Source organism: Scyliorhinus canicula, chromosome 3 (genome assembly GCF_902713615.1).
Source record: "Scyliorhinus canicula chromosome 3, sScyCan1.1, whole genome shotgun sequence".
Classification (NCBI taxonomy): Eukaryota; Metazoa; Chordata; class Chondrichthyes; order Carcharhiniformes; family Scyliorhinidae; genus Scyliorhinus; species Scyliorhinus canicula.
The window spans coordinates 4448962-4476664 of record NC_052148.1 but is presented as its reverse complement, the minus strand read 5'-3'; the positions used below and the strand labels follow the sequence as shown (position 1 = coordinate 4476664).

At 47.2% G+C, this 27703-nt stretch overlaps 1 protein-coding gene across 1 annotated transcript in view; it reads right to left on the bottom strand.

The window, feature by feature from the left end:
* The window catches only part of LOC119963597 (disintegrin and metalloproteinase domain-containing protein 12-like), a 604211-nt gene that overhangs the window by 44847 nt on the left and 531661 nt on the right, over nt 1-27703 (bottom strand). Inside the window, exons 15-17 of the mRNA XM_038792928.1 lie at nt 24454-24649; nt 9316-9424; nt 5180-5372 (exon numbers count right to left, since the gene is read on the bottom strand). Of these exons, the coding sequence (XP_038648856.1) occupies nt 5180-5372; nt 9316-9424; nt 24454-24649 (498 nt within the window). The remainder of the gene's footprint in view (nt 1-5179; nt 5373-9315; nt 9425-24453; nt 24650-27703) is intronic.

Genomic DNA, 27703 nt, shown 5'->3' with positions numbered 1-27703 from the left:
AGAACTTCGATTTTGTCTAGTCGAAGGGTGTAGTCCGACAAGTTGACAATAGATTTCCCTGTATTGTTCTCTACTGTGGTATCGGGGGAGGCTTGGTTGCTGCTGGTGGTGATGCCGAATTTCTCAAGCTTCCTGTTCTTGGTGTGCATATAGAACATAGAACATTACATTCGGCTCTCGATGTTGCGCAGACCTGTGAAACCATCTGAAGCCTATCTGACCTACACTATTCCATTTTCATCCATATGTCTATCCAGTGACCACTTAAATGCCCTTAAATTTGGCGAGTCTACTACTGTTGCAGGCAGGGCGTTCCACACCCCTACTAATCTCTGAGTAAAGAAACTGCCTCTGACATCTATATCTACCACCCCTCAATTTAAAGCTATGTCCCCTCGTGTTGGTCATCACCATCCGAGGAAAAAGACTCTCACTGTCCACCCTATCTAACCCTCTGATTATCTTATATGTCTCTATTAAGTCACCTCTCAGCCTTCTCCTCTCTAACGAAAACAACCTCAATTCCCTGAGCCTTTCCTCGTAAGACCTTCCCTCCATACCAGGCAACATCCTAGTAAATCTCCTCTGAACCCTTTCCAAAGCTTCCACATCCTTCCTATAATGTGGTGACCAGAACTGCACGCAGTACTCCAGGAGCGGCCGCACCAGAGTTTTGTACAGCTGCAGCATTACCTCGTGGCTCCGAAACTTAATCCCCCTACTGATAATAGGTGGCATAGTATCGTTGTCTCATCCGTTTGGCGGTGTTTCGCAGCTGGTCTGCTGCGTCCTGAGCGCAAGTTGAGAATATGGCCTCTGTCTTGGTTTCCAGGTTGCGTTGTCTGCTGTAGAGCTGGCCTACGAGGTGGTTCAGGAGTGTGAGAGAGGTGCGACCTCAGTAGTAATTGGGGGAGGGCAGTCTTTTTAAATGAATTCAATAATCACAATTTTCTGTGCACTGGTCTGGGGAAATCCAAATCTGGGATCATGTCTTCTGTGGAGGAACTGTATCTGAGTGACTTGCAGACATTTCCTGGTTGCTGCTTTTTAATAGAGTCTGTTGTAATGTTTTCAGTGTAGGACAAACTCACTGCTTGTGTAACTTTATTTTTGGAATGAATTGAAAAAAGGGGCTGGTTTAGCTCACTGGGCTAAATCGCTGGCTTGTAAAGCAGACCCAGGCAGGCCAGCAGCACGGTTCGATTCCCGCACCAGCCTCCCTGAACAGGCGCCGGAATGTGGCGACTAGGGGCTTTTCACAGTAACTTCATTGAAGCCTACTCGTGACAATAAGCGATTTTCATTTTAATTTTCATTTCAAATTTAGATGCCTTGTTCTGACTGTCTACTGGTGTATGAAACTTTCAGTAAAATCTGTATTAAAATAAGAATTATTCCCTTGGGCTGGTTTAATATTTTAAATTTCAGTTGATTTGATTTGATTTATTATTGTCACATGTATTAGTATACAGTGAAAAGTATTGTTTCTTGCATGCTGTATAAACAATGCATACCGTACATAGGGAAGGAATGAGAGACTGCAGAATATAATGTTACAGTTATGGCTAGGGTGTAGAGAAAAGATCAACTTAATATGAGGTAGGTCCATTCAAAAGTCTGATGAGAGTAGGGAAGAAGCTGTTCTTGAGTCGGCTGGTACGTGACCTCAAACCTTTGTATCTTTTTCCTGACGGAAGGAGGTGAAAGAGATTATGTCCGGGGTGCGTGGGGTCCTTAGTTAGGCTGGCTGCCTTTCCAGATTGTAGACAGGGTCCTTGGATGGGAGGCTGGTTTGTGTGATGGATTGGGCTACATTCACGACCTTTTATAGTTTTCTGTGGTCTTGGGCAGAGCAGGATCCATACCAAGCTGTAATACAACCAGAAAGAATGCTTTCTATGGTGCATCTGTAGAAGTTGGTGAGGGTCGTAGCTGACATGCCAAATTTCCTTAGTCTTCTGAGAAAGTACAGTCGTTGGTGGGCTTTATTAACTATAGTGTCGGCATGGGGGGACCAGGACAGGCTGTTGGTGATCTGGACACCTAAAAACCTGAAGCTCTCGACCTTTTCTACTTCGTTCCCATTGATGTAGACAGGGGCATGTTCTCCACTACGCTTCCTGAAGTCGATGATAATCTCCTATTTGTTGACATTGAGGGAGAGATTATTGTCGTCGCACAAGTTCACCAGATTCTCTATCACATTCCTGTTCTCTGTCTCGTCATTGTTTGAAATCCGACCTACTACTGTGGTGTCATCAGCAAATTTGAAATCGAGTTGGAGGGGAATTTGGCCACACAGTCATAGGTGTATAAGGAGTATAGTAGGGGGCTGAGGACACAGCCTTGCGGGGCACCGGTGTTGAGGATGATCGTGGAGGAGGTGTTGTTGCCTATCCTTACTGATTGTGGTCTGTGGGTTAGAAAGTTCAGGATCCAGTCGCAGAGGGAGGAGCCGAAGCCAAGGCCACGGAGTTTGGAGATGAGTTTCGTTGGAATGATGGTGTTGAAGGCTGAGCTGTAGTCGATAAATAGGAGCCTGACATAGGTGCCTTTGTTATCTAGGTGTTCCAGGGTAGAGTGCAGGGCCTTGGAGATGGCGTCTGCTGTGGTCCTGTTGCAGTGGTCGGCAAACTGTAGTGGATCAATGCAATCCGGGAGGCTGGAGTTGATTCGTGGCATGACTAACCTTTTGAAGCATTTCATGATGCTGGATGTCAGAGCCACTGGACGATAGTCACTAAGGCACGCTGCTTGACCTTTTTTTGGTACAGGGATGGTGGCCGTCTTCTTGAAGCAGATATGGACCTCAGATTGGGCAGCATGGTAGCATTGTGGTTAGCATAAATGCTTCACAGCTCCAGGGTCCCAGGTTCGATTCCCGGCTGGGTCACTGTCTGTGCAGAGTCTGCACGTCCTCCCCGTGTGTGCGTGGGTTTCCTCCGGGTGCTCCGGTTTCCTCCCACAGTCCAAAGATGTGCGGGTTAGGTGGAATGGCCATGCTAAATTGCCCGTAGTGTAATAGTAAGGTTAAGGGGGGGAGTTGTTGGGTTACGGGTATAGGGTGGATATGTGGGTTTGAGTAGGGTGATCATGGCTCGGCACAACATTGAGGGCCGAAGGGCCTGTTCTGTGCTGTTCTATGTTCTATGTTCTATTGTTGTAAAGAGAGGCTGAAGATGTCTGCGAATACCCCCGCCAGCTGATCCGCGCAGGGCCTGACTGTCCGTCCGGTTACCCCATCCGGGCCAGTGGCTTTCCATGGGTTGACCTTCGAGACGGCTGCTCTGACGTCTGCAATGGTGATCTCAGATACAAGTTCATCCGCAGCTTCTGGGCTGGACGGCGAGCTCTCGCTGACCTCTTGCTCAAAGCGGCCATAGAATGCGTTCAGCTCATCAGGGAGGGGTGCGTTGGAGCCGACGATTTTACATGCCTTCATCTTGTAGCCCGTTATGTCTTGCAGACCTTGCCATAGACTGCGGGGGTCCGTGGGGCTAGCCTGGGACTCGAGCTTGGTCCTGCACTGTCTTTTGGCATCTTTAATGGATTTCTTTAGATCATATCTGGCTTTCTTGGATCGGTCGGGGTCGCCTGACTTGAATGCCTCAGACCTAGACTTCAGCAAGCAGCGGATATCCCTGTTCATCCAGGGTTTCCGGTTGGGAAACACACGGATTTGCTTCTTTGGCTCACAGTCTTCTACACACTTTCTAATGAAGTCAGTCACTGTAGTGACGTACTCGTTCAGGCTGGTCGCAGGGTTTTTAAATACTGACCGGTCCACTGACTCTAAGCAGTCCCGTAGGAGATCATCCGATTCCTCAGACCAACAATGCACAACTTCCTTTCACGGATTCTCCCGCTTTAGTTTTTGCTTATCAGCAGGGAGCAGGAGCACAGCCTTATGGTCAGATTTGCCAAAGTGTGGGCGGCCGATAGAGCGGTAGGCATGTTTGATATGCTTTTTGATATACAGTTATGATGTGCTTTTTGTTTAAGGCAGTATTTTAGGCAATAAATTATCCCTCAGTTTATTTGATTTAGTTTGATTGGTCATTTGACATATTTGAAACAGGAATAACCTGGCAGACAATAGTGATCTAATTGATGCCATGGCTCCTGATTAAAATGAATATGCTCAGTCAGGAACGCAGACAGTGCCCTGGACTTGAACCGGCATCAAAGGCCTCTGACACCCCCCCCCCCCCACCCCCCCACCACTGTGATCTGGACTTGAACTGGCTTCAGAGGCATTCATCCCACCCCCCCCAATATCCACACCATGAGCCCGGAGCCCTTTAGCCGCCTTCCACGTGATGATAGTCACTAGTGGCCAGTGGAGAACTGAGCGCTCACCTCCCAAATCCAGTTTGAAGTTACCTCACCAATTTCCCGTTTATAAAAACCTGTGGGAAAATTGCCAATTTGATGTCACGCTGCTGGTGCACCAATGGCAAGTAGAACCGCAAAATCCCAGCCTCAGTGTTAGTTGTGATTCAGGATTGGACAGCACTTGCTGAACAATCCCGTGTGAAGATATTTACACAGACAACCAATTCAAGATGATCAGTTGGGCGATCACTATACTTGCTACCAACTACATCACCCTGTCCTCTGCAAACAAAATACAGGCATTGTGCCATTTCAAAACAGAATCAAAGGGGTCAATAGTTCCTCACACATGGGGCAGCACGGTAGCACAGTGGTTAGCACTGTGGCTTCAAAGCGCCAGGGTCCCAGGCTATATTCCCTGCTGGGATGCTGTCTCTCCGGAGTCTGCACGTTCTCCACGTGTCTGCGTGGGTTTCCTCCAGGTGCTCCCACGAGTCCCAAAAGACGTGCTGTCAGGTAATTTGGACATTCTGAATTCTCCCTCTGTGTACCCGAACAGATGCCGGAATGTGGCAACTAGGGGCTTTTCACAGTAACTTCATTGCTAATGTAAGCCTATTTGTGACAATAAAGATTATTGTTATTATTCAGCATGGCAATACCTCCACCAATCAGAGTTGACTTGCCTACTAATCCGCACCCTTTATCATGCAGTACAAATTCTTACTTCCTTTGAAATTTGGTATTCTTGTGTCAGTTCTGATGCGTGCAAGACAAAAAGCTTCAACGGTGTGTTTCTTTTTGCAGCAGTAAGATTAATTTATACTCACTGCGAATTGGTTACCTTGTGTGGTCCGCACTTGGTTCCTTGTTGAACTAGATCTGGAAAGCTGGAATCGGGTAAAGTCGAAAACGTTGCTCGACATTCATATGTTTTACCCCCGACATTGAACTGCGAATTCAAAATATCCACGGTTCCTCCTCGGATTGGCTGAGCCCGTCCCCCTTTACACTGGATTTTTCCACACCGTGCATCGCTGTAGGGGTGACATAAAAAACATTGGTGTTCGAAATTCACCATATAGTGGAAGCACTATTGCTGCATGGTTGTTGAGTGTGAATATGTTGTTGCAGCACATTGGGCTGGTGTGTGGCACAATTCCAGCTTTACCGACCCCGGTGTCCCAACACAAGTCAATTAACCAATAACTTGTGTATTTGCCTGAGATCTCTAACCCTTGACTGCCACAATGAGTTACCGGCACCAGATTTGCAAGTAAAACATTAAACAACTGTTTATCCATAACAAGGAAAAATATGAATATATAATGGTAAGAATGGAACAATGGTCTGCTCATCTATCTATTTGCCAAACCCCATTCCCACCCTCCACCCAGTGTTATGGAAGCGTCCCTTTAATAAATGTGTGTTTGACAAACAGCTTCAGTGATGTCATTGTGTGGCTGGAGCTGGGCTGTGGCTCTGAGTTTTACTTTAGGTTTAGACTTTTGGAAGCTGGATAAGGACAGATAAGTCTTGGTTGTGTCTCTCTCTGCATGTTAGAAAGTGTCCAGATCACTGGATAATTTAAAAGTGTAACTGCTTTCTGTAAAGCATTCATACCTACTGTTTTGGTAAAAAGGGTTTGTCTGGTATTGGATGTTGTTATCTATTTGAAACAGCAGAAAAGGAAGTTATTAAGGGATATATAAATATAGAGGACTAAAGTCTGTGGGGAATTTATGTTTGTAGTTGATAAAAAAATTCAGGCCTGTTGTGTATTCAGGAAACCAGACAATGTTGGTAAAATAGTTGTTCAGAACTTAGGAAGTCTGGGCCACTGCCTTAGAATTGTGTCCATTTTAGCAAAATCAGCGATTAAAATAAAATTTCACTGTCTCAACATGAGGGGGTTATTCCAAATCAGAGGCAAAGTAATTTCTCAGAGGGGATGGCAGATATCAGTATAACTTTGTGTTTGTGTCGGTCAAGTCCATTTGCCTCTCTGTGTCTTAACATTTCTGAAAATAGGTCAAACAAAATATCAAATTGTTTTTTATTTCAATTAAAATATCTGTGATCAGAGCCTATCAGTATAATTCACAACTGGTGTAAAAGTATGGCTGTGGAAGCAGTGGTTTAATGGTATTCTCACTGGACTAGTGACCCAGAGACGCAGAGTAATGCTCTGGGGACCTGGATTGAATCCCAACCGGGCAGATGATGGAACTTGAATTCAATAACATCAAAAAACTGGAATTAAAAAGTATAATGACGAACATGAAACTGACCATTGACAATCGTCATAAAAACCCATCTGGTTCACTCATGTCCTTTAGGGAAGGAAATCTGCCGTCCTTACCCGGTCTGGCCTACATGTGACTCCAGACCCACAGCGATGTGGTTGACTCTTAAATGCCCTCAGGGTTGGACATCCCATGAACAAATGAAGGAAGATCAATTCAGTCACTAGGAGGATCATTCAGGAGTCTGGTAACAGCGGGGTAGAAGCTGTTTTTGAATCTCTTTGAATAACACAAGAGGGATGGGGTCTTTGATTATGCTGCCCGCTTTCCCCAGGCAGCGGGAGATGTAGACAAAGTCAACGGATGGGAGGCGGGTTTGCATGATGGACTCGGCTGTGTTCACGACTTTGTAGTTTCTTATGGTCCTGGGCTGAGTAGTTGCCATACCAGGCTGTGATACAGTCAGATAGGATACTTTCGATGATGAGTCATACCCGGCACAAAGGAAGATGGTTGTGGTGGTTGGAGGTCAATCATCTCGGCTCCAGGACATTACTGCAGGAGTTCCTCAGGGTAGTGTCCTCGGCCCAACCATCTTCAGCTGCTTCATCAATGATCTCAATTTACAACTATTCAGGTAGTAATCTGCCTTCCTGTTTTTGCTTCCAAAGTGAATAACCTCACACTTATCCAAATTATACTGCATCTGCCATTGGTTTGCCCACTCGCCCAACCTGTCCAGATCTTGCTGTAGGATCCCTGCATTCTCGTTAGGATCCCACCTAATTTGGTATCATCTGCAAACTTTGAGTTGTTACATTTTGTTCCCTCATCCAAACCATTAATATATATTGTGAATAGCTGGGGTCCCAGCACCGATCCCTGTGGTACACCACTGGTTACTGCCTGCCAATTTGGAAAGGTCCCATTAATCCCTACTCTTTGTTTCCTCTCTGCCAACGTTTTCTATCCACCTCAATACATTTCCCCCAATCCCATGCGCTTTAATTTTGCACAATAATCTCTTATACGGGACTTTGTCAAACGCCTTCTGAAAGTCCAAGTATACCACATCGACTGGCTCCCCCTTGTCGACTGTACTGGTTACTTCAAAGCATTCCAACAGGTGTGTCAAGCATAATTTTCCCTTCATAAATCCATGCTGACTCTGACTGATCCTGCCACTGCTTACTAAAGGTTCTCTAAAGTCCTTGATAATGGATTGAAGCATTTTCCCCACTACCAATGTTAGGCTTACTTGTCTGTAATTCCCTGCTTTCTCTCTACCTCCCTTTTTGAATGCGTAGTGACGTGAGCCACCCTCCAATCTGCAGAGACAGTTCCAGAGTCTATAGAATCCTGGAAGATGACCACCAATGCATCTACTATTTCCAGAGCCACCTCCTTAAGCACTCTGGGATGCAGATTCTCAGGCCCTCTGGAGATTTATCTGTCTTCAACCCCATCAGTTTTCCCAGAACCACTTCTCTACTAATATTGATCTCCCTCAGTGCTTCCCTCTCACTGAACCTTTAATTCTCCAACATTTCTGGGATCTGATTTGTGTCCTCATTTGTGAAGACAGAACCAAAGTATGTATTCAATTGCTCAGCCATTTCTTTGTCCCTTATTATACATTCCCCTGTTTCTGTCTGTGGTGGGCCTTCATTTCTCTTTACCAATCTCTTCCTCTTCACATATCTGTAGAAGCTCTTTTTGTCAGTCTTTATGTTCACTGCAAGCTTCCTTTCGTTCTGTACTTTCCCCTCCTTAATCCAGCCCTTCATCCCTCTTTGCTGAATTCTAAACTGCTCCCAACCCTCAGACCTATTATTTCTCTTGGCCAATCTGCTTCTTCCTTGGATCGGATACTATTTCTAATTTTCTTTGTAAGCCATGGATTGACCCTCTTACCCCCTCTGCTTTTGTGCCAGACAGGAATGAACAGTTGCTGTAGTTCCCCATGCGTTCCTTGAATGTTTGCCATTGTCTATCCACTGTCATCCCTTTAAGTAACTCTCCCCAATCTGTCAAGGCCAACTCACGCCTCATATCCTCATAGTTCCCTTTTTTAAGATTCAGCATCCTAGTCTCCGAATCAACTACTTCACTCTCCACCTTGATAAAAAATTCTACATGTTATGGTCGCTCATCCCCAAGGGGACTCGTAGAGCCAGATTGGCAATGATTCTCTTCTCATTACACAGGAGGTCACCGAGGCCCTGTATGCCAGGTCGGCAAAATACATTCATTTCAATGTGGACCGAGCCCACCAGGATGCCCGGGTTGCGGGATTTGCCACCGTCGCCAACATGCACTGTGTCCAGGGGGTGATCGACAGGTTGCATGTCCCCCTATGAGCACTGCAGATGACAGGCTGCTCTTTGCAAACTGAAAGGGGTTCCACTTGATGAATGTGCAGCTCATGTGTGACCATCGGACATGAATAGTGCACGTCTGGGCCCTATACCCGGGCGGTGTGCAGGGCGCCTTCATTCAGGAACACTCAATAACCCCTGAACACCCCAGCAACACCCTCCCAATGATCAGCAAAGTAATGGGAAGCATTGTTGACAGTGCAATCAAGCAGCACTTACACAGCAATAACCCGCTCACCAGTACTCAGGTTGGGTGTTGCCAGGTCCACTTGACTCCAGATCTCATTTCTCCTTCGACAAAGGATACAATTAGTGCCTAAATTCTCAAAAAGCTGATATTCCTGGGTAAAACTTACGCATCATTGCATGCTTTGTAGTGATGATTATCATCCTCACCACAGTTTCCATATTCATTTCCTCTTTGATTGGTCAGCGAATAACAAAGAGTTGCAGCATCCTTTGCACCTATGAGAGAGCAAGTGGAGAATTATCATGATTTTATGGAACAGAAACTGGCCTGATCCATATCACACATTCCTCTTCCCCATCTGGGTCCCAATGCTCACTTTTACAGATACACCAGAGAAAGCATCCTATCTGGCTGCATCACAGCCTGGTATGGCAACTGCTCGGCCCAGGACCGCAAGGAACTTCAGAGAGTCGTGAATACCGCCCAGTCCATCACACGATCCTGCCTCCCATCCATTGATTCCATCTACACCTCCCGCTGCCGGGGGAAAGCGGGCAGCATAATCAAGGATCCCTCCCACCCGGCTTACTCACTCTTCCAACTTCTTCCATCGGGCAGGAGATACAGAAGTCTGAGAACACGCACAAACTGACTCAAACACAGCTTCTTCCCCCCTGTCACCAGACTCCTAAATGACCCTCTTATTGACTGACCTCATTAACACTACACCCTGTATGCTTCATCCGATGCCGGTGCTTATGTAGTTACATTGTATATCTTGTGTTGCCCTATCATGTATTTTATTTTATTACCTTTTCTTCCCGTGTACTTAATGATTTGTTGAGCTGCTTGCAGAAAATCACTTTTCACTGTACCTCGGTACACGTGACAATAAACAAATCCAATTCAATCCAATCTAATGAGAAGTGAATAGAGTGGGGAAGATGTAATTTAGAGAGAAACAGAGAGTTCCAAATAGAGAGGTGTCGAGAAACAAACAGCTCAACAAAAATACAACACCGACATTAAGCCTGCTCATGTGTGTGAGTGTATCCAATCAGAGGAATGCCCTAAACTTCAAATTCCCCAGGGAAGTACAGTCAGTTCTTGTTGAACGCATCTGAACAACATTGAGAGCCTGGGACCCCCTGAGGAGAGCCGTCCATACCAGAGAACTCCTTCTCCCACCTGGGCTGGGATTGTCCGTTCCTGTCCACCACAGGACCGGACATTCCCACCCAAATCAATGGACCTCAGGCTGGCCCGTCAAATGTTCCATTCCAATAATTCCTGCCGTGGGCAAGGCCAGATGACGGCTCTAGATTCATACATTTTTCCATGCCGGAATCAAGAATGGCACCACTAAAGATCATATCATAAGAACGTAAGAACTAGGAGCAGGAGTAGGCCATCTGGCCCCTCGAGCCTGCTCTGCCATTCAATTAGATCATGGCTGATCTTTTGTAGACTCAGCTCCACTTTCTGGCCTGAACACCATAACCCTTAATCCCTTTATTCTTCAAAAAACTATATATCTTTACCTTAAAAACATTTAATGAAGGAGCCTCAACTGCTTCACTGGGCAAGGAATTCCATAGATTCACAACCCTTTGGGTGAAGAAGTTCCTCCTAAACTCAGTCCTAAATCTACTTCCCCTTATTTTGAGGCTATGCCCCCTAGTTCTGCTTTCACCCGCCAGTGGAAACAACCTGCCCGCATCTATCCTATCTATTCCCTTCATAATTTTATATGATTCTATAAGATCCCCCCTCATCCTTCTAAATTCCAACGAGTACAGTCCCAGTCTGCTCAACCTCTCCTCATAATCCAACCCCTTCATCTCTGGGATTAACCTAGTGAATCTCCTCTGCACACCCTCCAGTGCCAGTACGACCTTTCTCAGGTAAGGAGACCAAAACTGAACACAATACTCCAGGTGTGGCCTCACTAACACCTAATACAATTGCAGCATAACCTCCCTAGTCTTAAACTCCATCCCTCCAGCAATGAAGGAATTTGCCTTCTTCATCACCTGTTGCACCTGTAAACCAACTTTTTGCGATTCATGCACTAGCACACCCAGGTCCCTCTGCTGAGCAGCATGTTTGAATATTTTATCACCTAGTTTAGCTCAGTGGGCTAGATAGCTGGTTTGTGATGCAGAACAAGACCAGCAGGGTGGGTTCAATTCTCATAACAGCTTACCCGAACAGGTGCCGGAATATGGCAACTGGGGGCTTTTCACAGTAACTTCATACTTGTGACAATTAAAGATTATTATTATTATTATTCATCATTTAAATGCAAACTTGGACACATTGCCCTTGGTCCCCAACTCCGAATCGTCTATGTAAATTGTGAACAATTGTGGGCCCAACACTGATCCCTGAGGGACACCAGTAGTTACTGATTGCCAACCAGCGAAACGCCCATTAATCTCCACTCTTTACTTTCTATTAATTAACCAATCCTCTATCCATGCTACTACTTTACCCTTAATGCCATGCATCTTTATCTTATGCAGCAACCTTTTGTGTGCACCTTGTCAAAGGCTTTCTGGAAATCCAGATATACCACATCCATCGGCTCCCCGTTATCTACTGCACTGGTAATGTCCTCAAAAAATTCCACTAAATTAGTTAGGCACGACCTGCCCTTTATGAACCCATGCTGCATCTGCCCAATGGGACAATTTCTAACCAGTTGCCTCGCTATTTCTTCCTGGATGATGGATTCCAGAATCTTTCCTCCTGCTGAAGTTAAGCTCACTGGCCTATAATTTCCCGCTCTCTGCCTACCTCCTTTTTTAAACAGTGGTGTCATGTTTGCTAATTTCCAATCCACCGGGACCACCCCAGAGTCTAGTGAATTTTGGTAAATTATCACTAGTGCATTTGCAATTTCCCTATCCATCTCTTTTAGCACTCTGGGATGCATTCCATCAAGGCCAGGAGACTTGTCTACCTTTAGCCCCATTAGCTTGCCCATCACTACCTCCTTAGTGATAACAATCATCTCAAGGCCCTCAGCTGCCATAGCCTCATTTCTGTCAGTCGCTGGCATGTTACTTGTGTCTTCCACTGTGAAGACCGACCCAAAAACCTGTTCAGTTCCTCAGCCATTTCCTCATCTCCCATTATTAAATCTCCCTTCTCATCCTCTAAAGGACCAATATTTATCTTAGCCAATCTTTTAGTTTTATTTATTTGTAGAAGCTTTTACTATCTGTTTTTATATTCTGAGCAAGTTTTCTCTCATAATCTGTTTTACTCTTCTTTATAGCTTTTTAGTAGCTTTCTGTTGCCCCCTGAAGATTTCCCACTAATCTTTGCCACTTCGTATGCTTATCAACATACTTATGCAGAGCAGCAGGAGATAAATGAAACCCATTCACCTGGCAATAAATTGGCACATGGCAGGAAGTGGACTGGAAGTTACCAAACTAATGTAGTGTTGGTTTTGAGAGGTCACATACTCGGTTCTACAGTCGCCAACTCCACCCCTTCTCTGGCAACACTGATGCTGAATTTGATGCTGAGGTTTTGCTGCAGTTCTATGGAGACTCGGTGATGCCCTGGGGACCCAGGTATCAATCCCACCTCAGCAAATGGAATTTAAATGCAATTAAAAATCTGGAACTAAAATTTGATGACCATGAAACTATTGTCAATTGTCGTAAAAACCTATCTGGTTTGTTGCTGTCCTTTAGGAATGGAAATCTGCCATCCTTCCCTGGTCTGGCCTACATGTGATTCCAAACCTACAGCAATGTGGTTTACTCCTCAGTGTCTCTGAAATGGCCGAGCAAGCCACTCAGTTGAAGGGCAATTAGGGATGAGCCCAGCCTGCGATGCCCACATTCCATGAAATAATTTTTAAAAAATTCTTCCACCACTGCCCAGGATAGGACTGGGATGAGGAGGAATTTCTTTAGCGAGAGGTGGTCAATTCCTTTGCACAGAGACCCTTGGAGGCTCAGCCACCGAGCACAGAAAAAAGACTAATAGATTTTCTTATTTTAAAGCTATCAGGTGTTGTGGGGATAGTTCAGGAAATGGCATTCGACTCGATCAGCCATGATCTAACTAAATGGCGGAGTAGGCTTGAGGGACCAAATGGTCTACCAGTAATGCTACATTCCTGAACCAGGAAGGCTTCTTTCACAGCACCTTTCAAACCTGTCACCTCTACCACCTGAATTACAAAGGCAACAAATGCACGGGAACACCACCACCTACAGGTTCCCATCCGACTCACACACCATCCTGACTTGGAACTATATTGCCATTCCTTCAAAATGGTTGCTCTCAATTCAAGGGCAATTAGAGATGGGTAATAAAGTGTTGACCCAGCAATGCCAAGACCATGAATACATGTTGTAAAAGTCCTGCTTCCTTCAAAAATCTATGCACATGAACCCCAAGGTCCTTCTCTTCCTGCACATTCTTTGGACTGTCCCTATAACCATACAGCCTGTTGCTATCTGTTATGAACCTCATTGATGTTAAATGAAAGGGTATCCCAAAACACAAAGGATAACTTTGAACAATGGTCCACCGTGGTGTTTGTGTTTTTTTGGCATAATGTGAGGAATGAAATAGATCCGAGTGAGGAGCAGTTCAGTCATTGGTGAACAATTGATAAACGATATTTATTAACTTAAAAGTCCAAAGATGTGCAGGTTAGGTGGATTGGCCATGCTAAATTGCCCCTCAGTGTCCAAAAGGTTAAAAAGGTTAGATAGGGTTACTGGGTTACGGGGAGAGGGTGGAGGCATGGGCTTAGGTAACGTGCTCTTTCCAAGGGCCGGTGCAGACACAATGGGCTGAATGGCCTCCTTATGCACTGTCGGGATTCTATGATTCTAAAAGAGAAAAACATACATAACAAGATGGACTATCACACATTTTGATACTTAAGTATCCTGATACATCTACATTTACATGAAGTTATCCCTTAGTCCCCAGCTGCCTACATTTCTGAGACACCCTTTTTCTCAAACAACATCCACTATTAAGCAACTCTATGAGCTAAATCCAGCAAGTAATTCAGGTGGCCATGTCTGAGATATCGTCTTCAGGTTCAGTGAAGGATCAAAATGGCTGCCTCATTCGGGAGAATACACCTCAACTCCTGCGGACCTGATGTTAGTTGTCTCTCTCCCTCCTTAGTCGATGTTCTACAGTTATGCTATTTTGTTCGTCAAATATACCCCAGAATAATTATTCCCAATAGTCTGTTGCACTTGCGATAAATCATCCACAATGATGGTTTCTTTCCTGGTCACATGGATGGTTTTTGATTTAAGTGGTAATAGAATCATAGAATTTACAGTGCAAAAGGAGGCCATTTGGCCCATCGAGTCTGCACCACCCGTTGGAAAGAGCACCCTATTTAATCCCATGCCTCCACCCTATCTCCATAACCCAGTAGCCCCACCTAACCTTTTGGACACTAAGCGGCAATTTATCATGGCCAATCCACCTAACCTGCACATGTTTGGACTGTGCGAGGAAACTGGAGCACCCGGAGAAACCCATGCAGACACGGGGAGAACGTGCAGACGCCACACAGACAGTGACCTGGGACCGAAATTGAATCTGGGTCCCTGGAGATTATTAATCCCGAAAGATTATGATTATTATGGATCTGTGAGGCAGCAGTGCTAACTACTGTGCTACTGTGCCGCCCAAAGTAGTAATTCTGTTCAAATACTCTGATGTTCCGATTTTGAAATTTCTCCTGCACTTTCAGGTTATTATGGTTCAGAGATAAGATTGTCTCTCCTGGAATACTGGCAACAGAAATCTTCAAATGATTCAAAGCTGAAACCAAACTTAAAGTCTCTTTTTCAATTGCAGAAAGCTTCTGTTCGTGATTATTTAAAGTCCTTCAGAAATACCCCACAGGCTTCTCAAATCCAATTTCATGTTCTTGTAACAACACAGCTCTCACACGAATGCACAGCACAGTTACACAGTGGTTAGCACTGTTGCTTAACAGCACCAGTAACACGGGTTTGATTCCCGGCTTGGGTCACTGTCTGTGTGGATTCTGCATGTTCTCCCCGTTTCTACGTGGGTTTCCTCCGGGTGCTCCGGTTTCCTCCCACAAGTCCTGAAAGACGTGCTGTTCGGCGATTTTCACAGATACATAGAAGATCAGAGCAGCCAGAGGCCTTACGGCTCTTCGAGCCTGCTCCGCCATTCATCATGATCATGGCTGATCATCCAACTCAATAGCCTAATCCTGCTTTCCCCCATAGCCTTTGATCCCATTCTCCCCAAGTGCTGTATCCATCCGTCTCTTGAATATATTCAATGTTTTAGCATCAACTACTTCCTGTGGTAATGAATTCCACAGGCTCACCACTCTGTGTGAAGAAATGTCTCCTTATCTCTGTCCGAAATGGTTTACCCTGAATTCTCAGGCTGTGACCCCTGGTTCTGGACACACCCATCATTGGTAACATCTTACCTGCATCTACCCTGTCTAGTCCTGTTAGAATTTTATAATACTCTATGAGATCCCCTCTCATTCTTCTGAACTCCAGCGAGAACAATCCAAACCTGGTCAATCTCTCCTCATATGACAGTCCCGCCATCCCTGGAATCAGTCTGGTAAACCTTCGCTGCACTCCCTCGAGAGCAAGAACATCCTTCCTCAGAGAAGGAGACCAAAACTGCTCACAATACTCCAGGTGTGGCCTCACCAAGGCCCTGTACAATTGCAGCAACACATCCCTGCTTTTGTACTCGAAACCTCTCCCAATGAAGGCCAACATACCATTAGCCTTCTTTACCGCCTGCTGTACCTGCATGCTTACCTTCAGCGACTGGTGCACAAGGACACCCAGGTCCTGTTGCACACTCCCCTCTCCCAATTTACAACCATTCAGGTAGTGATCTGCCTTCCTGTTTTGCTTCCGAAATGAATAACCTCACACTTATCCAAATTATACTGCATCTGCCATTGATTTCCCACTTGCCCAACCTGTCGAGATCATGCTGTTGGATCCCTGCAGCCTCGTCACAATTCACCCTCTGTGGTAGTCACCACTGATGTATATACTGTATACAGAGGATGTTGATATAGGTGCTTCACGGTAAGGCCCCTGTACTACAGGTACGGGAGTAGATCCCTGCCTGCTGGCTCCGCCCATTAGGCGGAGTATAAATATGTGTGCACCCCGTACAGCAGCCATTTTATCAGCTGCTGTAGGAGGCCACATGTCGAGCTAATAAAGCCTCGATTACATCCAACTCTCGTCTTTGCGTAATTGATAGTGCATCAATTTATTACCCTGAGTTTTCAGAGATGGACCTCCACATCAAGCCGGATCGCCTGCAGCTGCATCCTCAAGCAGGCAATGCCAAAAAGGACCTTGAACATTGGCTAGCCTGTTTGGAAGTGTACATCGGGTCTGCGCCAGACACAATTCCAGAAACACAGAAGCTTTAGACCCTTTACACGCGGCTGAGCTCCAACGTCTTTCCCCTGGTCCAGGAATCACCGACCTACGCCGAGGCCATGGCGCTACTGAAGGAAAACTACGCTCAGCGGACTAACAAAGTCTACTCCAGCCGCCTCCTCTCCATGTGGCGCCAGCTTCCCGGTGAGTCGGTGGATGATTTCTGGCGCGCCCTGCTCCCCCTAGTTAGAGACTCTGACTGTGAGGCCGTTTCAGCCACGGAACACTCGAATCTGCTGATGAGAGACGCATTTGTTACGGGCATAGGGTCTGACTACATCCGCCAGCGCCTCTTAGAAGGGGCCACGCTTGATCTCGCGGCGACCAGAAAGCGAGCGTCCTCACTTACAGTCGCATCACACAACATTCAGGCCTCTGCCCCCGACCGAGCGGCCCACCCCTCCTGTGCATCGTGGACCACATCAGCGACCGCCCTCAGCCAGCCCCACGCCTGTGCCACGCGGTAGCCAACCAACCCCAGGGGGCCCAAATGCTACTTCTGTGGGCAGTCAAAACACCCCCAAAAGCACTGCCTGGCGTGGAGTGCCCTCTGCAAGGCCTGTGGCAGGAAGGGACATTTCGCTGCAGTGTGCCAGGTCCGCACAATCGGCGCTATTGTCCCGGCACCCCCCACGTGCGGCCAGTGGCCGCTGCCATCTTCCCCTCCTCGGACCACGTGCGGCCAGTGGGCGCTGCCATCTTCCCCTCCTCGGACCACGTGCGGCCAGTGGGCGCTGCCATCTTCCCCTCCTCGGACCACATGCGGCCCGTGGGTGCCGCCATCTTGTTCCTCCCAGGACCAACGGGCGTTGCCACCTTGTCTTCCTCACGACACGTGCAGATCGTGGGTGCCGCCATCTTGCCCGACTCAGGACCCCTGCCCATCGGGCACCTCATCAGCCTGCAACCACCGACGACCAGCCGCATCTCGCCTCGGTCACGATTGACCAGTCTCAACCACACAACTACGCGACCGCTTCAACTAAAGTGAAGGTCAACGGGCACGAGATCTCCTGCCTGCTGGACTCCCGGAGAACTGAGAGCTTCATTCACCCCGATACAGTAAGGCGCTGCTCCCTCGTGGTACACCCTGCCAACCAGAGAATCCCCCTGGCCTCCGGATCCCACTCCATGGCGATCCGGGGATGCTGCATCGCCACCCTCACTGTCCAGGGCGTGGAGTTCAGCGGCTTCCGCCTCTACGCCCTCCCCAACCTCTGCGCTGCCCTGCTACTCGGCCTGGACTTCCAGTGTAACCTCCAGAGCCTAACCCTGAAATTCGGCGGGCCCCTACCACCCCTTACTGTGTGCGGCCTCGCGACCCTTAAGGTCGACCCACCTTCCCTTTTTGCAAACCTAACCCCGGATTGCAAACCCGTCGCCTTGCAGAGGGCACTCCACGCCGGGCAATGCTTTTGGGGGTGTTTTGGGAGTGCCCACAGAAGTAGCATTTGGTCTTCATCAGGTCTGAAGTCCAGCGGCTGCTTCGGGAAAGTATCATCAAAGCCAGCAACAGCCCCTGGAGAGCCCAAGTGGGAGTGGTCAAAACTGGGGAAAAAATAGGATGGTCATTGACTACAGTCAGACCACCAATCGGTACACGCAGCTCAAGGCGTACCCCCTAAGAGGTCTTCTTGACAGTGGACCTGAAATCTGCCAACCACCAGCTCCCCATCCATAAGGCGTAGCGTCCATGCACTGCCTTCAAGGCAGACGGCCGCCTTTACACTTTCTTAGGGTTCCCTTCGGCGTCACCAACGGGGTCTCGGTCTTCTAACGGGAAATGGACCGAATGATTGACCGGTACAGACTGCAGGCCACCTTCCCGTACCTGGACAACGTCACCATCTGTGGCCACGATCAGCAGGACCATGACGCCAACCTTCCCAAATTCCTCCACACCGCCACTCTCCTCAACTTCACCTACAACAAGGAGAAGTGTGTGTTCAGCACGAACCGCTTAGCCATCCTCGGCTCTGTGGTCCAGAACAGAGTTCTGGGGTCCGACCCCGACAGCATGCGCCCCCTCATGGAACTCCCCCTCCCCCACTGCCCCAAGGCCCTCAAACGATGCCTGGGGTTCTTTTCGTACTACCGCCCAGTGGGTCCCTAACTATGCGGACAAGGCCCACCCCCTCATCCAATCCACCGTTTTCCCACTGACGGCCGAGGCTCACCAGGCCTTCAACCGTATCAAGGCCGACATCGCCAAGGCCGCGATGCACGCGGTCGACGAGACGCTTCCCTTCCAAGTCGAGAGCGATGCATCAGATGTCGCTTTGGTCACCACCCTCAACCAGGCAGGCAGGCCCGTGGCATTCTTTTCCCGCACCCTCCATGCCTCCGAAATTCGCTATTCCTCCGTCGAAAAGGAGGCCCAAGCCATCGTTGAAGCTGTGCGACATTGGGGGCATTACCTGGCCGGCAGGAGATTCACTCTCCTCACTGACCAATGGTCGGTTGCCTTCATGTTTAATAACACACAGCGGGGCAAGATCAAAAATGATAAGATCTTGAGGTGGAGGATCGACCTCTCCACCTACAATTACGAGATTTTGTATAGCTTGGTAAGCTCAACGAACCCCCCGATGCCCTGTCCCGAGGTACATGTGCCAGCGCACAAGTGGACTGACTCCGTTCACTGCACGACAATCTCTGTCACCCAGAGGTCACCCGTTTTTACCATTTCATCAAGGCCCGCAATCTGCCCTACTCCATTGCGGCAGCCAGGGCTATCACCAGAGACTGCCAGGTCTGCACGGAGTGTAAACTGTACTTCTACCGGCCAGACCATGTGCGCCTGGTGAAGGCATCCCGCCCCTTTGAACGCCTCAGCATGGACTTCAAAGGGCCCCTCCCCTCAACCAACTGCAACACGTCCATTTTCAGTGTTGTCGATGAATATTCCCGATTCTCCTTTGCCGTCCCGTGCCCCGACAGGACATCTGCCACCGTCATCAAAGCCCTCAACACCATCTTCGTTCTGTTTGGTTTCCCCACCTACGTCCACAGCGACCGGGGATCCTCATTCATGAGCGATGAGCTGTGCCAGTACCCGCTCAACAGCGGCATCTGCTCGAGCAGGACGACCAGCTACAACCCCCGGGGAAATGGGTAGGTAGAGAGGGAGAATGGGACGGTCTGGAAGGCCGTCCAGTTGGCCATGCGGTCCAGAAATCTTCTGGCCTCCCGCTGACAGGAGGTCCTCCCCAATGCCCTTCACTCCACTCGGTCGCTCCTGTGCACCGTGACTAATGAAACCCCCCATGAACGTCTCTTTGCCTTCCCCAGGAAGTCCACCTCCGGGGTTTCGCTCTCAACGTGGCTGGAAGCTCCAGGACCCGTTCTCCTCCGTAGACACATTCGACTCCACAAGGCAGACCCGTTGGTTGAGAGGGTACAGCTACTTCACGCCAACCCACAGTATGCTTACATAGCATAGCATAACATAGCATAGCATACCCCGAAGGCCACCAATACACAGTCCCCTCAGGGACCTGGCCCCAGCTGGTTCCCCACACCCCCCCCCCCCCCGACATGGCACCCTTCCCCCAGCGCACCCCACCACAGCCCCCGCTCTGGGACAATCCGTCCTCCCTTGCCTGCACCCGGGGATGAAGAGGATGTCGACACTCTCCCAGTCACCGAAGACCAAATCGCCGCCTGAGTCGCCACCAGCACTACGGCGCCCGCGACGACAGATCAAGGCACCGGACCGCCTCAATTTGTAATATTATCTGTACTTATAAAACTCAATTTCCTGTATATAGATCTCCACCATCCCCACCGGACTCATGTTTTAACAGGGGGTGAACGTGGTAGTCACCACTGATGTATATATTGTCTATAGAGGATGTTGATAGGTGCTTTACGGTTAGGCCCCTCTACTACAGGTACGGGAGTAGATCCCTGCCTGCTGGCTCCGTCCAGTAGGCGGAGTATAAATATGTGTGCTCCCCGTACAGCAGCCATTTTGTCAGCTGCTGTAGGAGGCCATATATCTCAGTGCAATAAAGCCTCAATTACATCCAACTCTTGCCTTTGCGTAATTGATAGTGCATTAGCCTCCCACCTAATTTGGTATCATTTGCAAACTTTGAGATGTTATATTTTATTCCCTCATCCAAATCATTAATATACATTGTGAATAGCTGGGGTCCCAGCACCGATCCCTGTGGTAGCCCACTAATTACTGACGGTCAATTTGAAAAGGACTCATTAATCCCGACTCTTTGTTTCCTCTCTGCCAACCAGTTTTCTATCCACCTCAATACATTTCCCCCAGTCCCATGTGCTTTAATTTTGCACAATAATCTTATGCGGGACTTTGTCAAATGCCTTCTGAAAGTCCAAATATACCACATCGACTGGCTCCCCTTTGTTGATTGTACTGGTTACCTCTTCAAAGAATTCTAACAAATTTGGCAAGCATGGTTTTCCCTTTATAAATCCATGCTGACTCTGACTGATCCTGCCAAATGTTCTATAAAGTCCTCTATAATGGATTGAAGCATTCTCCCCACTACCGATGTTAGGCTTACTGGTCTATAATTCCCTGCTTTCTCTCTGCCTCACTTTTTGACTGTCGGAGAGGCGTAAGCTACCCTCCAATCTGCAGGGTCAGTTCCAGAGTCTATAGAATCCCGGAAAATGACCACCGATGCATCTACTATTTCCAGAGCCACGTCCTTAAGCACTCTGGGATGCAGATTCTCAGGCCCTGGGGATTTATCCGCTTTCAATCCCACCAATTTTCCCTGCACCACTTCTCTACTAATGTTGATTTCCCTCAGTTCTTCCCTCTCACTGAACCTTTCATTCTCCAACATTTCTGGGATCTGATTTGTGTCCTCATTTGTGAAGACAGAACCAAAGTCTGTATTCAATTGCTCAGCCACTTCTTTATCCCTTATGACGCATTCCCCTGTTTCTGTCTGTAGGGGCCCTACATTTCTCTTTACCAATCTCTTTAGAACATAGAACATAGAACAATACAGCGCAGTACAGGCCCTTCGGCCCTCGATGTTGCACCGACATGGGAAAAACTAAAGGCCATCTAACCTACACTATGCCATTATCATCCATATGCTTATCCAGTAAACTTTTAAATGCCCTCAATGTTGGCGAGTTCACTACTGTTGCAGGTAGGGCATTCCACGGCCTCACCACTCTTTGCGTAAAAAACCCACCTCTGACCTCTGTCCTATATCTATTACCCCTCAATTTAAGGCTATGTCCCCCCGTGCTAGCCACCTCCATCCGCGGGAGAAGGCTCTCGAAAAGAAGGCTTTCTTTTCACATATCTGTAGAAACTCTTAGTGTCAGTCTTTATGTTCCCTGCAAGCTTCCTTTCGTTCTGTACTTTCCCCTTCTTAATCAATCCCTTCGCCATTCTTTGCTGAATCCTAAACTGCTCCCAATCCTCAGACCTATTATTTCTCTTGGCCAATCTGCTTCTTCCTTGGATCGGATACTATTTCTAATTTCCTTTGTTGTCTCTCTCACCCCATTTGCTTTTGTGCCAGACAGGAATGAACAGTTGCTTTAGTTCCTCCATGCATTCCTTGAATGTTTGTCATTGTCTATCCACTGCCGTTCCTTTGAATAACTCTCCCCAATCGATCAAGGCCGACTCACGCATCATATCCTCATAGTTCCCTTTATTAATATTCAGCACCCCAGTCTCCAAATCAACTACTTCACTCACCATCTTGATAAAGAATTCTACATGTTATGGTCGCTCATCCCCAAGGGGTCTCGTACAGCCAGATTGGCAATGATTCCCTTCTCATTACACTGTATCCAGTCTAAGATGGCCTGCTCTCTTGTTGTTTCCTCCACATAGGGGCTGTTTAGCTGACTGGGCTAAATCACTGGCTTTGAAAGCAGACCAAGGCAAGCCAGCAGCACGGTTCGATTCCCGTAATAGCCTCCCCGAACAGGTGCCGGAATGTGGCGACTAGGGGCTTTTCACAGTAACTTCATTTGAAGCCTACTCGTGTCAATAAGCGATTTTCATTTCACATATTGGTCAAGAAAACCATCCCGTATACACTCCAGGAATTCCTCCTCTACGGCATTGTGGCGAATTTGATTTGCCCAATCTATGTGAAGATTAAAATCACCCATGATCACCGATATTCCCTTGTTACATGCATCTTTAATTCTGTGTTTAATGCCATTCCCAACCTGCACTTTGGGGATTTATACATGACACCCACTAATGTTTTTTGTCCCTTGTTATTTCTGAACTCTACCTGTACAGGTTCCACATTGTCAGAGCTAATATACTTTCTCACTATTGTGTTAATTTCCTCTTTAACCGGCAGTGCCACGCCACCACCTTTTCTTTTATGCCTGTCCTTCCTAAATACTGAAACCCTGGGACATTCAGTTCCCAGAGTGTTCACCCTGCAGCCATGTCTCTGTAATCCCAATAATATCATACCCATTTATATCTATCTGTGCGGTAAGTTCATCCGCTTTATTGTATTAAGGCACAGAGCCTTTAAGTTTGTCTTTTTCACAATGTTTGTCTTGCTCCCAATATTTTTCTCTACTGCCCTGTTTGAATTTTGTCCTTGGTTTCTCTACCTATTGCTTTTCTTATTCACTTTTCTGCCTTTTGTTTTTGTCCTTGCTCCCTCTTTTTCTCACTCCTTGCATCGGTTCCCATCCCCCTGACACATTAGATGAAACACTCCCCCAACCGCTCTGGCAAATATCCACTCCAGGGCTTCAGTTCCAGTCCTGCCCAGGTGTAACCTGTCCAGTTAGTACAGGTCCCATCTGCCCCAGAACCGGTCCCAATGCCCCAGGAATCTGAAACCCTCCCCCTGACACCATCTCTTCAGCCACGTATTCATTCAGTATATCCTGTCATTTCTACTCTAACGAATACGTGGCATCGGCAGTAATCCTTAGATCACGACCTTTGAAGTCCGATTTCTTAACTTCCTTCCTAGCTCCCTGTATTCTGCTTTTCGGACCTCATCCCTTTTATTGCCTATGTCGTTTGTACCGATGTTTACCACGACCACTGGCTGTTCACCCTCCCCCTCCAGAATATCCTGTACCTGCTCCGAGACAGCGGTAGTGCAAGTGGATAGCACTGTGGCTTCACTGCACCAGGGTCCCAGGTTCTTCCAAATCTGGTGCCTGTAAGTCACTGGAGCAGTCAAGGGCCAAAGGTCTCAGGGAAACATACAAATCATTGATTAATTCACTGATGATGGGACTCTGGGGCCTGTGGGACTGGAAGTGACTGTAAACTAGCCCAGGGTGTCGGAACAATATCTCAGGTACTCAGGTTAAGCAGGTAATCATGATCTTTACCAGCATCGGTTTCAATTTATGAGAATAGCGTGAAGGAGTGTTCTATGTTGTCGTATTCTCTGTAAATATCTGGGAACTACTTAGCTCGGAACTTAAGTGTGGGTGTTACAGGGGCCGGTTTAGCACAGTGGGCTAAATAGCTGGCTTGTAAAGCAAACCAAGGCCAGCAGCGCGGGTTCAATTCCCTTACCAGCCTCCCTGAACAGGCACCGGAATGTGGTGACGAGGGGCTTTTCACAGTAACTTCATTTGAAGCCTACTTGTGACAATAAGCGATTATTATTATTATTATTATGAGTGCCTGTCCTCATTTTCTCTAAATGCAGTAACACCTCATGTTCTCATTCTCCTTTAGGCTCGGTCAGTGAGACCCGGCCCAAGGACTCACAGAGAATTATGGCTTCTCTGAGGGTTAGACATCCATCCAATACATTTGAGAAATCTCCTGCTGCAACTGTGCTGGAAGAGTTTGGGAGATTCTGATAATCTGTACTCACCCTTGCCCCAGATATCCTGGCACTGTTTCTCTGCAGAATGACAGGTCCCACCGCTGCAGTATAAATTTCCATTGCTGCATGTGTGACCGTCCTTTAGATACACATTCTCGGGGCAGTCTGAGGAATCTCCTCTGCAGAACTCGGGCAAGTCGCATTCTCCCCTTAATGGCCGACAAGGAGTAGCTGCTGGAAGAAACTGCAGAAGAAAGGCAGACATTCAAATCTGCTGACATTTCAATTGGATGATTTTTCTGATGAGAGAGAAGTGAGTTCAAAATAAATTGATGATGTTGCTAATATCCGGCTGTGTCATACGTGATGAGTATGGGGATTGTTATGCCCCCTGCTGTTCCCCCTGGCCCTGGAAGAAGCACCCCCCCCCCTGTCCAGCAGCACAACTGTCAGCAATCTATGACTATGTTGGACACTTTCCGTTCCCCTTCTCTTCCTCTCATCAGCCACAGAGCCCATTTCCTGACTTTTGAAAGCATAAGTGAACCTCACCATCGTGAATTCCCCCTAGTGAGGGCAGGAGATCGCTGAGGCCCGGGGAATACAGGGTCAGGCCTGCTAATGATCTGCCAATGGCTTTTACTGTACGTGCAGAGTGGAACGCATTGACATCGCTATCGAGGCACAGGGAATTGTGATTTGATCTACCCCTACATCCCCCACAATTTCAGTGTCAAAATGGATTCTCCACCCAATCGCTTTTTACAATTTCAGCGTCGGCCAGCAGAGAATCCTGTCCCAAAACCGTACTTTGTGTTAGAAAACGTGGAGGAACAGAGTAATAGCAGTGCCAATTAGCTTTTGCAAAAATAAAAAAAACATTTATTGAACATGGAAGGTTACATGATGCATTTTATACAATAATGTTCTCAATAAGTAACAGTGCCTGTAACCTAATAGCTGACTGTGGGCAGACAGCACCCCTTCTGAAAACAAATGGCAGATGCCACTCAGTCGATCGTCCGTGGCGTTCCCCTCACAGTCCCCATGGATGATTGTCACATGAGTGTTTCAAAACTCGACTCTCAAAGAGACATACTTTAAAATCATCTTTCAGCCACGGCTTTCCATCAGCTGTTTTCATCAAGACTCCACCTACAAATGTTCCAACTATCCATCAAATACAAGGCTTCCCCTTATCGGTTTAAACAAGAATCCAACTCCAGGTTTTCCAACTTTTCTTTCAAAATTCCTTTGTCTTGAATTTCCACGAACATCCTGCACAAAGCTCAGGTACTCAGTCCCCCACTGAATACTATTGTTTCCAATGGCTGGAAATAAGGACAACAAACTTATAAATGCTTCAGATATCTCGCTTTACCCAGGACTACACTTCCAGCTCTGTATTTAGCTTCAGTGACCAGTAACCTGCTCCAATGGCAGGTCTTCTTTGGTTCCTTTAACTTCAAACTTCCTGGAAACTTTTAGTTGCTAGAAGTGATTGACCCAGATAAGTGCAGTCCTAAGGCCAGAAGACATAGAAGCAGAATTAGGCCACTCGGCCCATTGAGTTTGATCCGCCATTCAATCATAGCTGATATGTTTTGCATCCTCATTCTCCTGCCTTCTCCCCATAACCCATGATCCTCTTATTAATCATGAACCTATCTATCTCTGTCTCAAAGACACTCAGTGATTTGGCCTCTACAGCCTTCTGCGGTAAAGAGTTCCACAGATTCACCACCCTCTGTCTGAAGAAATTCCTCCTCATCTCTGTTTTAAAGGATCATCTCTTCAGACTGAGATTGTGTCCTCTGGTTCTACTATTTCCTACAAGTGGAAACACCCTCTTCACGTCCACTCTACCCAGGCCTCGCAGTATCCTGGAAGTTTCAATAAGATCCCCCCTCATCCTTCTAAACTCCAACGAGTACAGACCCAGAGCCCTCAACCATTCCTCTTACGATAAGCTCTTCATTCTCGGGATCATTTTTGTCAACCTCCTCTGGACCTTTTCCAAGGCCAGCACATCCTTCCTTAGATACGGGGCCCAAAACTGCTCACAATACTCCAAATGGGGTCTGACCAGAGCCTTATTCTGCCTCAGAAGTACATCCCTGGTCTTGTATTCTCGCCCTCTTGACATGAATGCGAACTTTGCATTTGCCTTCCTGACTGCCGACTGAACCTGCACGTCAATCTTAAGAGAATTGTGAACAAGGACTCCCAAGTCCCTTTGTGCATCTGATTTCCTAAGCATTTCCCCATTTCGAAAATAGTCTGTGCCTAAATTTCTCCTTCCAAAGTGCATAACCTCACACTTTTCCACATTGTATTTCATTTGCCACTTCATTGCCCACTCTCCTAGCTTGTCCAAATCCTTCTGCGGCCTGGTCTGGTAACTGCTCAGCTAAGAACTGAATTCTGAGAACACGCAGGAACAGGCTCAAAAAACAGCTTCTTCCCCGCTGTTACCAGACTCCTAAACAACTCTCTTATGGACTGACCACATTGATACTACACCGATGTATGCTTCACCCAATGCCGTGCTCATGTATTTGCATTGTGTATCTTGTGTTGCCCTATTATGTATTTTCTTTTATTTCCTTTCCTTTTCGTGTACTTAATGATCTGTTTCAGCTGCTCGCAGAAAAATACTTTTCACTGTACCTCAGTACACCTGACAATAAACTATCACAGAATGGTTGAATTTAAAATACAGATGGAGTGTGAGAAGATAAAATCTGACAGCAGTGTCTTGTGTGCTTAAACCAAGGAGACCACACTGGGGTGAGGGAGGAGTTGGCTTGGGTAGATTGGGAGCAAAGACTTTGTGGTGGGACAATTGAGGAACAGTGGAGGAGTTTGAAAGAGACTTTTCACAGTGTTCATAAAAAGTATATACCTGTAAAAAGGAAGGACTGTAGGAAAAATGATAATTGGCCATGGCTATCTAAGAAATAAAGAAGGATATTAAACTCAAATAAAAGGTGATAAATAGTCATCTTTATTACTGTCACAAGTCGGCTTACATTAACACTGCAATTAAGTCACTGTGAAAATCCCCTAGTTGCCACAGTCCGGCTCCTGTTCGGGTACACAGAGGGAGAATTCAGAATGTCCAATTCACCTAACAGCACATCTTTTGGAACTTGTGGGAGGAAACCGGAGCACCCGGAGGAAACCCACGCAGCCACGAGGAGAACGTGCAGACTCCACACAGACAGTGACCCAAGCCGGGAATCAAACCTGAGACCCTGGAACAGTGAAGCAACAGTGCTACCCACTGTGCTACTGT